At 44.5% G+C, this 11488-nt stretch overlaps 1 protein-coding gene across 1 annotated transcript; it reads left to right on the forward strand.

The window, feature by feature from the left end:
• Positions 1 to 2331: 2331 nt before the first annotated feature.
• LOC138954408 (26S proteasome non-ATPase regulatory subunit 1-like) lies at positions 2332 to 10656 on the forward strand (the record flags this gene model as incomplete). Its single annotated transcript, XM_070326269.1, has 2 exons — positions 2332 to 2487; positions 10554 to 10656. Coding segments are annotated over exons 1-2 (238 nt in total), but the record flags the coding sequence as incomplete, so codon positions are not given.
• Between the last annotated feature and the right edge of the window lie 832 nt (positions 10657 to 11488).

The following is an 11488-nucleotide window of genomic DNA, read 5'->3' on the forward strand; positions in this document are numbered from 1 at the left end:
ACACGCACACACACACACGTCATACACACACATACATACACATACATACACACTGGCTATTGACTCAGTTACACAAAAAAAGATTCAAAACAGCGGCGCGCGTGGACACATGCACACGCACACTCACACACACACACACTCACACATATACACACACACCACACACACACTGTCTTTTTGTAGGAGAGAGGGAGGGTTGACCTGTATTGCGTCGTAAAGCAAATTACATGCGCCCTGCTGTGGACACGATAAGAAGGGGGCTTAGTTTGCGTGCATGTCTTATTGATTCGTGTTTTACGTCGACTTTTCCTCGCTTTTTCAGCTTCTTCGCTTTTCCTCCTTCCATTTTCTGCGTAAATTGTTTGCTCGAATGAAGTCAGATGCTGCCTGGCTGAGGGAGGGGAGAAAAAAAGTGACAACTTCTATACCGCAAAGTCAAGGGATATTGCCTGAGAGCAAATTGTCGGGGGAGAAAAGGGGGTGGGGAAATAGAAGAGGGAAGGAGAGAGAGAGGGTGTGTGTAGGTGTGTGTGTGTGCCGTGAGGATTTCCCTCGTTGATTCAAAAGTGATCATAATGATGATGTCGATTTTTTTAACATGTGTCGAAGTGGGAAGATGCGCTTGTTCCAGGGAAAAGCCTTGACAGATCTGCGAAGGCGGAATATATAGAAAGATCACATTACTATGGAGTGTGGTTTTGAATTCTGGTCTGCTTCTGGGCGTTTCCTCTCAGTAGGTTGTATTGAATACACATCGTTTTTGGGGAGTGGATAATGGTAATTCCATTTTCTGGCATCGGTAGCTAAGGGCGTTTTCTCTCCAGTCTCCTCCATTTCATATAGATATATAAACAAGTGAAAAATGGTAATACAGTCTTCTGGCATCGGTGAAAGCAAATTGTGCTGAATATTTATAGACTTGGCCTAGACTGTTTTGTTGATTTGCTTGGTACCGATGACTGGTTCCAGCTGTTAGTACCAATTATGGGTGACAATTAAACCGTCTGTGCAGGATACCAGGGTGGGTTCTCTTCTTGTCCTAACCACCTGTTGTCAAATACCACAAATACTTCATTTTCTTTGATGTGTTTACGGAACTACGCTGTTTTGACCAGTCACTTTGGCCTCTATCTCTTTCTGTCTCTGTCTGGCTCTCTGTCTGTCTCTCTCTCTCTCTCTCTCTCTCTCTCTCTCTCTCTCTCTCTCTCTCTCTGTCTGTCTGTCTGTCTCTCTCTCTCTCTCTCTCACTCACTCTCTCTCTCTCTCTCTCTCTCTCTCTCTCTAACACACACACACTCACACAAACACACACACACACACACACACACAAGCACTCACACACACACACACACACACACACACACACACACACACACACACACAACCTTAGTGCATCTGATAACCAATGGTGTCTCAGGTGAACATGACATGTGTGCGTATTGAATCACCATTCTCACCGAGTGCAGACTCATAACGACTTGTGTCCTTCCTGCTTTTTATGATAACGTAACTATACTCCCAGCTGTGCCTTTATTACATACTGTCTGCTTTACATTCTCTCGCTGTTTCGTCACCGTTTTTCACTGTGTCTGTGTGCGTGTGTGCCTGTGTCAGGCCGTGTATGCCTCTTATGAGAGAGAAAATATGCTCTTGTTCTTCATCCGTTTCTTTGATGCTTTTGATGTGGACCATGCATATTGTTCGAATGTCATTGATTAAGTGTCTTCATGTTGTTGCCTTTTTTTTTGCCTTTGTCCCAGTCTGTGTGCGGAAGCATGCTCTTCATCAGTTTGTTTGAAGCTTTCGATTTGGAACATGCACTTTGTTCGTTTGTCGTTTTCTTTAGTGTCTTCGTGTTTTTTGTTTTTTTGTGGGTTTTTTGCGGGATTTGTGTTTGCCATTCAACAAAATGCCACCCATAGCATTCATTACAAACAATGCATGCGCTTGATGTCAACAGGGAAACGAATTTGTTGTTATTTCCGTATGGAGGTTACGGGGTTCGAGAGAAGAGAAGAACGGGGCAAAGACCTAGGGCTATACGTACACAATGGAGGAACAGGTAAGAAAAGGAGAATGCGGTCAAGGACAGAGACAAAGTAGACTTCTCATTGGCTCACATAAACCATGTGACCTAACTTATACACACAGAGAGTTGTTTAAAATTATTATTATTGTTATTTTGATGACTATATCTCGTTTGCACCAAATAACCTGCATGAGTATGTGTTGTTGTTGGTGGTGGTGGGGTTGGAGGTGTTGATGATGGTGATGATGATGATGATGGTGATAATGATGATGATGATGATTGATCAATGATAGATCAATGAAAACCCGAGTACTAAGTGTGGCATGGTCTGTGTGTTGCAGGAGGCCATTTCGCTGCTGGAGCCGATGACAAACGACCCTGTAAACTACGTGAGGCAGGGAGCACTCATCGCCTCCGCCCTCATCATCGTGCAACACAACGAAGTCAGCTGCCCCAAGGTCAGTGCTCGCCCACATTACATGTATGTGGTTAAGAAAAGTGACCTAAGTTCAAGGAAGATGTAAATAGGTTACCAAACGTAGCAGACGAATAGAACCGTGGCAGCGTGTTTCAACGAAAGCATAATCGTGGTCCATGCGATCATGATGACTTTTGGAAAATTCCAGAAGGGATATGAATTCATGGCTTACTTTCCCAGTTAATTCTGGACATGATTCTTGGACTTTTACCACGAACTTTTTCAAACACGTCAGTCGTAGGGTCTCCACATTAACATGTCAGTAAGTGATTAATTCACAGTGCTGTGGATGGATACTTGTACCACAGACACACCTGTGTACAGTACACACGCAGGCCAGCGCGTACAAACATGCAAATGCACTTGCTAGTTCGGCAGATGGACAGTACAGGGTGGAGTGCATGGACCTAGTAGCCATCTCATCCATTGCCAAACTTGCGTCTCCTAGAGATGGAATCCCTCTTCATATCATACACAAAACCCACAGCGCTAGAAGTTTTGAGGTAGGATTGTCGCTTGGCGTCGGCAGTCGGCAAAACGCCGAAGCTATCTTCAAATCGCCGAAAGTACTGTTGCCGTTATTTCGGCAGATTACCGTACTTTTTTCCACTGAGGGGATAAGATGACACGGAGGATTGTCTGAAACTTTTGAAGATTGCCGAAATGTTATGGCCATTTTGGCTACTTTGCCGGTCTAGGAGTGAAGTGGGAGGGGGGGGGGTCTCTGTGGGTTCAGGAGGGATGAAACAGAGAAATGGCAAAGTGGCAGCCCTTTCCATCACCAAGGAAGATCTGTGTTGGGCAAAACAGCCAAAGCGCCTTCCCTATCGGAATGGACCATCAGCGGTGTTGGAGAAATCGTCCTGTAAATGAGAGGATGGTGGTAACAGTATTGCTGTGGTCGTAAGACTATCTGAAAGGAACATCGCTGTTGAGATAAATCTACATGTTAAGTGCGAAGCTTGTACATTGGTAGTAACTGTATCTATATGATGGTAAGACCGCCCGCTGGGTCTCCCCGAGGATGGATGGCACGTACCTCTCCTGTGAGAAACTAGTCGCTTGATTGAAGACAAGGAGCGAGAGTTGAAGATGGAGTTTGGTTATTCTCCAGAGCTAGTTACCATTTTGTGACATGCATTCTTAGTCATTTCAATACAACGTATATTAAATGGCAACTAGAATGTGTTCTCTTTACTTTAGTCAGTAATACCCCAGTTACAGATAGTAATACCAACATTGAACTGAAAACATATAGTAATAATTTTTGTCTGTTTCTTTTTAGTATTTAAATCCATGTCACATCATGTGGTTTTCATGTTCCGCGAGTACTGTATTTTGAAATGCTTATATTTTACTAAACGTATTAAACAATGGCGACTGCACGTGAGAGGGAACAATAAAGAGACCAAAAAACAATGGACTCACGTTAAAATGACGAACACATTATTCGTTCCGTGTTCGTCATTTTAACGTGAGTACATTGCTTTTTGGTCTCTTTACTAAACGTAGACAATTTCTTGATTTGGAACATAGGCAAAAAAGTCGTGTGAGAGGCCTGGTACAACAGTAGAAACAGAAGACGAAAGACAAATAATTTCATTTCGAACGTTGTCGGACAAAAAGGTTTCTGTTTGAGGTACACAATAGAATAATCAGTAGACACAGAAAAGTACATTTTGAAATTCTCATTCTTAGAATGGAGTTTCTGTGGAATCGGAGTTTACAAATAAGTTTAGGAACGCTTTACGGAGTTGATTGTAAAGATTTGTAATGACTGTAATATTAAAGTGGACTTGTGATAAAGTCTTCACTTGAGGAACACAGCGGGAAGAATAAAGTCTTCACTTGAGGAACACAGCGGGAAGATCAGTAGACACACCAAATGACATTCTGAAATATTGGTGAGGCGCACACAGGAATGGGACTTGATTGGAAAGAGTCGGGCTTTTAAACAGCACTGTGGGGCTTCCATCTCAAAATTTTTTTAGATGTTCTCCCTTTTAGTACCTTTTCTCGGATATTTGATACATCATTGAGTCCGTAAATTTACCTCCATTAAAGACTCGATTTTAAGGCCTCATATAACCAGAATTCCCGCGGTCTTTAAAAAGGAGGTATAGCTATAAAAACCGGGAGGCTTGGTTAGCTGTGTCTGAACCTGTGACCTTTCGGGCACTGAACAGCGAAAAATTCGTTCTGAGATGACATTCTCTTTCGCTCTGTTGTTGATGTTTGTACCCTGTTGTCGCGAACGTACCTGTTGCTTCCTACCGCCTACCTGTGAAGTTGAGCTATCAGAACGACCGATCTCTCTGACGGGCAAACAGGGAATTAGAGTGTGGTCATCCCTTTCTATTGGGTTCACCGAGTGTTCTTCTGTGAGGAGGGTAAGCGAGGGAGACAGTGGGATTGCCAGCGTACAGTCTTTTGTTCCGCCCACCGTACGGACAGCTGCCTTAGGATGTCGGTCACTGGCACTGAGTGTCACCGGTACAGGGTCAACAAACTCGCGGTCGCTCAAACAGCAGGATGGTTCGCACACACCCACAGACACATGCGTGTATGTTTTCAGTCGTATGCACGCGCGCACATGCGAATGTAGGTATACAAACGCATGCTGGTACTCTCTCTCTCTCTCTCTCTCTCTCTCTCTCTCTCTCTCTCTCTCTCTCTCTCTCTCTCTCTCTCTCTCTCCTCCTCCCCTCTCGCTCTCTCCTCCTCCTCCTCTCTCGCTCTCTCCTCCTCTCTCGCTCTCTCCTCCTCTCTCGCTCCTCCTCTCTCGCTCTCGTAACCACAGGTAATGTATAGATGAGATGTGATATTGATCATGTTTGTGACGTGTTTATTGTCTGGAAATGAACACGCACGCCGGAACACGCGAGGTAACGTCATCTAAGAGAGAGAACTAATAAACCTTCCCTCTGTTAGGAGTACTTACCGTTCCTGCCTGGAGCCGTGGCTTCGGGATAAAAGCGCGATGCATACACACAGTGCATGCATACCCGTCATGTCATGCTTCACGCCGTATACCGTGGTTGCATTAGAAAAACGCAGCCGCCGGTTTTGGTTGCGCACTTCCGCCGTTTAACTAAGACACGCGACGTAAGTATCTCCACAAAATCACCTGTAACTTCTCACACATGACATATCATCACAGAAACATCGATTGTACTTTGGCCTAAGATGTTGCTGCATCAAACGATCGATCTGTTTCATTGCTTTAATGTGCTTGTGAACGTTGTGCTTCAATTATTTACACCTTTTTATGCGTATTCTGTGCAAGTTTTGACTTTCCACAGTCACGACGGACATTTAAGAGCATGATAATGATCACACACTATTGTGCTGTAATCAATGGCCATTCCTTGACATCTCGGTCAAATAATAAGTTTTAAAGTGGAGCAGAAGCGTCATATTTTATGAATCTGTGAGGACACCCCAAGATTTTTCGGTTGCACACTTCCGCCGTCTCTTTTTTGTTGCGGTTGCACACCGCCGTCGCAAGTGGTTGCACACCGCCGCCACTGTTTTAAAGAAAGAAACAGGACTTTATTTGTGTCTGTCTCTAGGCATGTTCCATACAGGTCTGGAAAATCATAAACCTTCTGGTGTATACTAATTTGGTAATATATTAAATTAAATAGCCTCTCTCTCTCTCTCTCTTTCTCTCTCTCTCTCTCTCTCACTCACTCTCTCTCTCTCTCTCTCTCTCTCTCTGTCTCTCTCTCTCTCTCTCTCTCTCTCTCTCTCTCTCTCTCTTATGTGGTTTTTTTTTTTGTTATTGTCATTACTCACTGTGACACCAACATTCTGTTGTGATATGGCAATAGATGCCAAAACCCCGGTTACATCGGGGGAGAGGATTTCAGATTCTACTCAACACAACGCAACACAATACAACCAACGCTCAACCACTAGTCTACTGAGATAACAATAATATAGTAAGGTAGAGTGAGATGATCAGAACGAAAAGACTATTTCATTTCACTCATTAAGATACATGGATTGGTACAAACCTGATATCGAAAAATAAATATGGGATATAATCCATGCAGCTTCATGACTGCATGGCTAAACCAAATGGGCTACCCAGGAGCTGTTTTTTTGTGTGTATGTGTGTGTGTGTGATCTTTTGTCCCTGGCTTGTTTTTTGTTTGTGGTTTTTATAATGAAAGAATGTGCTCCTTTCAGGTGATGGAGTTCAAGTGCTACTACCGTTCGGACCTTTTTTCAAGACTAACGGAAGTAGTACGTCATATTGAAGGGGAGCATAGTGGTGATCCATTAAAATTTCGAAAGTTGGTACTCGATGAAGCAACGGGAAAGAGAAAGTTCGTGTCAAAAGATTTCCGGTTGACACCCGCAGAGATTAATAAAGCTGGCCAGGAGATAGAGGTGAACGATGGCAGTGGTAAGATCACAATCAAAAACAAAACGTTTGTGGATCCGTCAAACAGTGAGAGTGTAGATCAGTCGCAAAGTGAGTGTGAAGCTAGCAAACCTGAGGGTCTTGATGCTGAAATAAACCGACTGCTGGAAATTCTACCAAATGCTGCCCAACGATTAAAGGAGCAAGGACTTTTGTCAACATGGCTTCTACTGCATGAATTGATATGTGAAGGAACATTTCCGCTAAACAACATTTCTTTCCTGTTATTCTTGGATGTGGTGCGCTTTTACAGTGAAGAAAACACAAGTTCTATGAGATACAGGGAGGAGACGAAACTATTCTGGCGAACTGGGTACCACCTTTTCCACAGAAAATTTATCCGGTTCATGGGCGGTCCTAAGAACCAGGGTCAAGTTGTGGACGGCTCGGAGACACTCGGTGTTTGCAGGTCATCATGCGCAAAAATAAACTTTGCAATACCTAGCCTCAACCATCTAGAAACAGATGAAATTCAGCATGAAACATTGAAGCCAGGAATACTGCACGACACGATTAGCATTTTGTCTGAGACGCCAAAAGTTGTGAAAGTGGCATTTGACGCCAAGAAAATCAACTCATCCCTAAGTCAAGACCAAGGCGATATCGACCTCTTTGGTCATGAGCTATCTCCAACACTCATGGAAAGACGAGACAGGTTAGTCAAAGAATTGGACTCGCTGGAAGAGATGTTGATGAAAGTAGACACACACCAGCTCTCTCCAACAGATCTTCATGCTGCAGTGTTGACGGTGAGTGTCAGGATTAAGGAGCTGAGAGAACTGGCCGTGCTGAAAAATGAGGGCGTAAAGAAATTCAAAGAACTTGGACAACCAGACTGGCGGGCATCAAAGTACTCTTACTCTTTTGGAAGTCCGATTGGAGGGTTTACAGGCTCCGTCTCCACGACTACCTCAGCGCTAATATCAAGGTAGCTGTCCAGCGTTTGAGCAGATACCTCCATCTGCAATTACAGACATGCAATTGTGGCTATAAGAAACAGTAAAATCTTAGAATATTTCTCTCACGTTATTTTGATGTCTAGGCACACATCGAAATGTATGACCTGTTAATTCTGCCCATTGCTTCTTGTTTCTTTTCATCACCTATCACAAATAAAGACAAAGTCTACATTATTAAAATTACAACACTTTACTATTTACTCAAGAAAGTACACCAAAAGGTTATGAAATCATCGTCTCCAGTGACTTTTCACCAACAGCTGGCGCAATTTGATTATACCATGTACCTTCCGGGAAAGAAAGCAAGTTTTGTTGTATTGTGTACCAAACAAAGCAATTATTTTAAATTTCCGCACTGCAAAACTTTCCCCTTCTCTTTGTAAAATATTTTGAGCCTATCTATGTTTTATGTCTTAAGACGGCTCTGTGTGGTCAGTTAGACGTTAAACAATGTGAAGAAACTCTATTTTATAAGCGAAGTAGAAAAAAAAAGCGGCGGCGGTGTGCACCCGAAGCAAAACTTCAACGGCGGCAGTGTGCAACCGACTGTGGCGGAAGTGTGCAACCGAAAATTCGTGGTGTGTCCTCACAGATTCATGAAATATGACGCTTCTGTTCCACTTTAAAACTTAATATTTGACCCCGATGTCAAGGAATTGCCATTGATTACAGCACAATAGTGTGTGATCATTATCATGCTCTTAAATGTCCGTAGTGACTGTGGAAAGTCAAAACTTGCACATAATACGCATAAAAAGGTGTAAATAATTGAAGCACAACGTTCACAAGCACATTAAAGCATTGAAACAGATCGATCGTTCGATGCAGCAACATCTTAGGCCAAAGTACAATCGATGTTTCTGTGATGATATGTCATGTGTGAGAAGTTACAGGTGATTTTGTGGAGATACTTACGTCGCGTGTCTTAGTTAAACGGCGGAAGTGCGCAACCAAAACCGGCGGCTGCGTTTTTCTAATGCAACCACGGTATACGGCGTGTGCTTGCATATACCACATGATTGATCAAATTTAAGGAGGGAGGGAGATTGGAAAGAAAGGAATATCTCTGACTTACAGACACACTAACCGACACAGGCATGGCATTGGGCTCTCTCTCTCTCTCTCTCTCTCTCTCTCTCTCTCTCTCTCTCTCTCTCTCTCTCTCTCTCTCTCTCACACACACACACACACACACGCACGCACGCACGCACGCACACACACACACACACACACACACACACACACACACACACACACACGACAGAGATAGAGTTGTATGACTTGGAGGAGGGGGGGGGGTGCAACGACCACATCAATCAGGGTAGAAAATTAAGGTTCCACGACAGCTCAGCGGTAAGGGAAGGGTAGCACGTTCAGCTAGTGACCTCAACTTGGGAATCTCGGGTCGTCCTGTTGGAGCACTGACCTCTGGCCACAGTACGGCACGGTCACTGCAGATACCATCTTCTTCTTGATTTGACGCTGCGCTGTCACAAAATGGTGTCGTATTGTGAAATATTTCATAGATACCTTCCCATATAATGATACATAGAGCATTTTGTAAAGACCCAAAGATAAGTCGAGAGTTTCAGATGAGGTAAGAGCATCTTTTCACTTTGAAACATATCCAATCTCAACAGCATGGCTGCTCTCTCTGGTATTTCAAAAGCACACCCCTCAGGAACTTCTCTGTGAAGATTTGTTTCTTTCTTCCTTTTTCTGGCCGAGTATGTTAATTGCCACAGGAAGTTGGCCAAACACGCAGCTAAAAAGATCTCCCACTGAACGACCATTTCTACTGTTGCTTACAAAAACAGGTGAAATCTTCATCGTCGGTTGTTTCAATGGCGGCGTGGGAGGAGCATTCAGTGGCTTGATACGTGGGATAAGAGCGTGGGCAACAGGTGCCTTCGTGGAAGAAAACCTTTTCTCTGTGTTGTTCGTTTACGGGGCCTGACACATTGAAGTATTTTGCCCGCTAGAAACGCACACAGTTTTGTGTTAAGTTAAAGATACAGTACTTTTCGTGAAAGCGATCAAGCACTCCACCACAGATTTCTCCAGGCTGTTGCATGCGGTAAGAGCAGTCTTCCACGTGGACACGTACCGAGCATCAATAGTCCAGGCTGTTGCATGCGGTAAGAGCAATCTTCCACGTGGACACGTACCGAGCATCAATAGTCCAGGCTGTTGCATGCGGTAAGAGCCGTCTTCCACGTGGACACGTACCGAGCATCAATAGTCCAGGCTGTTGCATGCGGTAAGAGCCGTCTTCCACGTGGACACGTACCGAGCATCAATAGTCCAGGCTGTTGCATGCGGTAAGAGCCGTCTTCCACGTGGACACGTACCAAGCATCAATAGTCTGACTGCTGCTTCTGCATAATGGGACTTTTGGTGTTGAATTTTTTGCGTGACACCTATTTCAATCTGCGAAATTTGATTCAGACAAAACAAAACAACACTTTACACCTGGACATTTTATTTTTCCTCTCTCTCTCTCTCTTCTCTTTCTCTCTCTCTCTCTCTCTCTCTCTCTCTCTCTCTCTCTCTCCTCTCTCTCTCTCTCTCTCTCTCTCTCTCTCTCTCTCTCTCTCTCTCTCTCTCTCTCTCTCTGCACGTGACGCCCACTCATCACTGTGCTCTGTGTTGCAGGTGACCCACTTCAGACAGCTGTATTCCAAGGTGATCAGCGACAAGCATGAGGACGTCATGGCCAAGTTCGGCGCCATTCTGGCCCAGGGCATCATTGATGCAGGTAACTGTATGTCTGTCTGTCCGTCCACCTGTATGTCTGTCTGTTTTTGTTGTCTGTCTGTCTGTCTGTGTGTCTGTTCACCTGTATATCGGTCTGTTTGTCTATCTGTCGACCTGTCTGTCTGTCTTGTCTTGTCCGTCTTGTCTTGTCTTGTCCTGTCTTGCCTTGTCTGTCTGTCTGTCTGTTGGTGTGCCAACGCCCTCTTTATTGTGAGTCGTGAGAGACTTCCACTTTCGTGTATGCATGACTGTGTCCCTGTCTGTCTGTCTGAATGTGTCCCTGTCTGTCTGTCTGAATGTGTCCCTGTCTGTCTGTCTGACTGTGTCCCTGTCTGTCTGAATGTGTCCCTGTCTGTCTGTCTGAATGTGTCCCTGTCTGTCTGTCTGAATGTGTCCTAGTCTGTCTGTCTGTCTGTGTCCCTGTCTGTCTGAATGTGTCCCTGTCTGTCTGTCTGAATGTGTCCCTGTCTGTCTGTCTGAATGTGTCCCTGTCTGTCTGTCTGAATGTGTCCCTGTCTGTCTGTCTGTCTGAATGTGTCCCTGTCTGTCTGAATGTGTCCCTGTCTGTCTGTCTGAATGTGTCCCTGTCTGTCTGTCTGAATGTGTCCCTGTCTGTCTGTCTGACTGTGTCCCTGTCTGTCTGAATGTGTCCCTGTCTGTCTGTCTGAATGTGTCCCTGTCTGTCTGTCTGAATGTGTCCCTGTCTGTCTGTCTGAATGTGTCCCAGTTTCCCTCTTTATTGTGAGTCGCGAGAGACCTCTACCTTGTGTGCATGCATCTTCGCCCCTGTCTATCTGTCTGTCTGTCTGTCTGTCTGTCTGTCTGTCTGTGAG

This window comes from Littorina saxatilis, unplaced genomic scaffold (genome assembly GCF_037325665.1).
Source record: "Littorina saxatilis isolate snail1 unplaced genomic scaffold, US_GU_Lsax_2.0 scaffold_3007, whole genome shotgun sequence".
Taxonomy (NCBI): Eukaryota; Metazoa; Mollusca; class Gastropoda; order Littorinimorpha; family Littorinidae; genus Littorina; species Littorina saxatilis.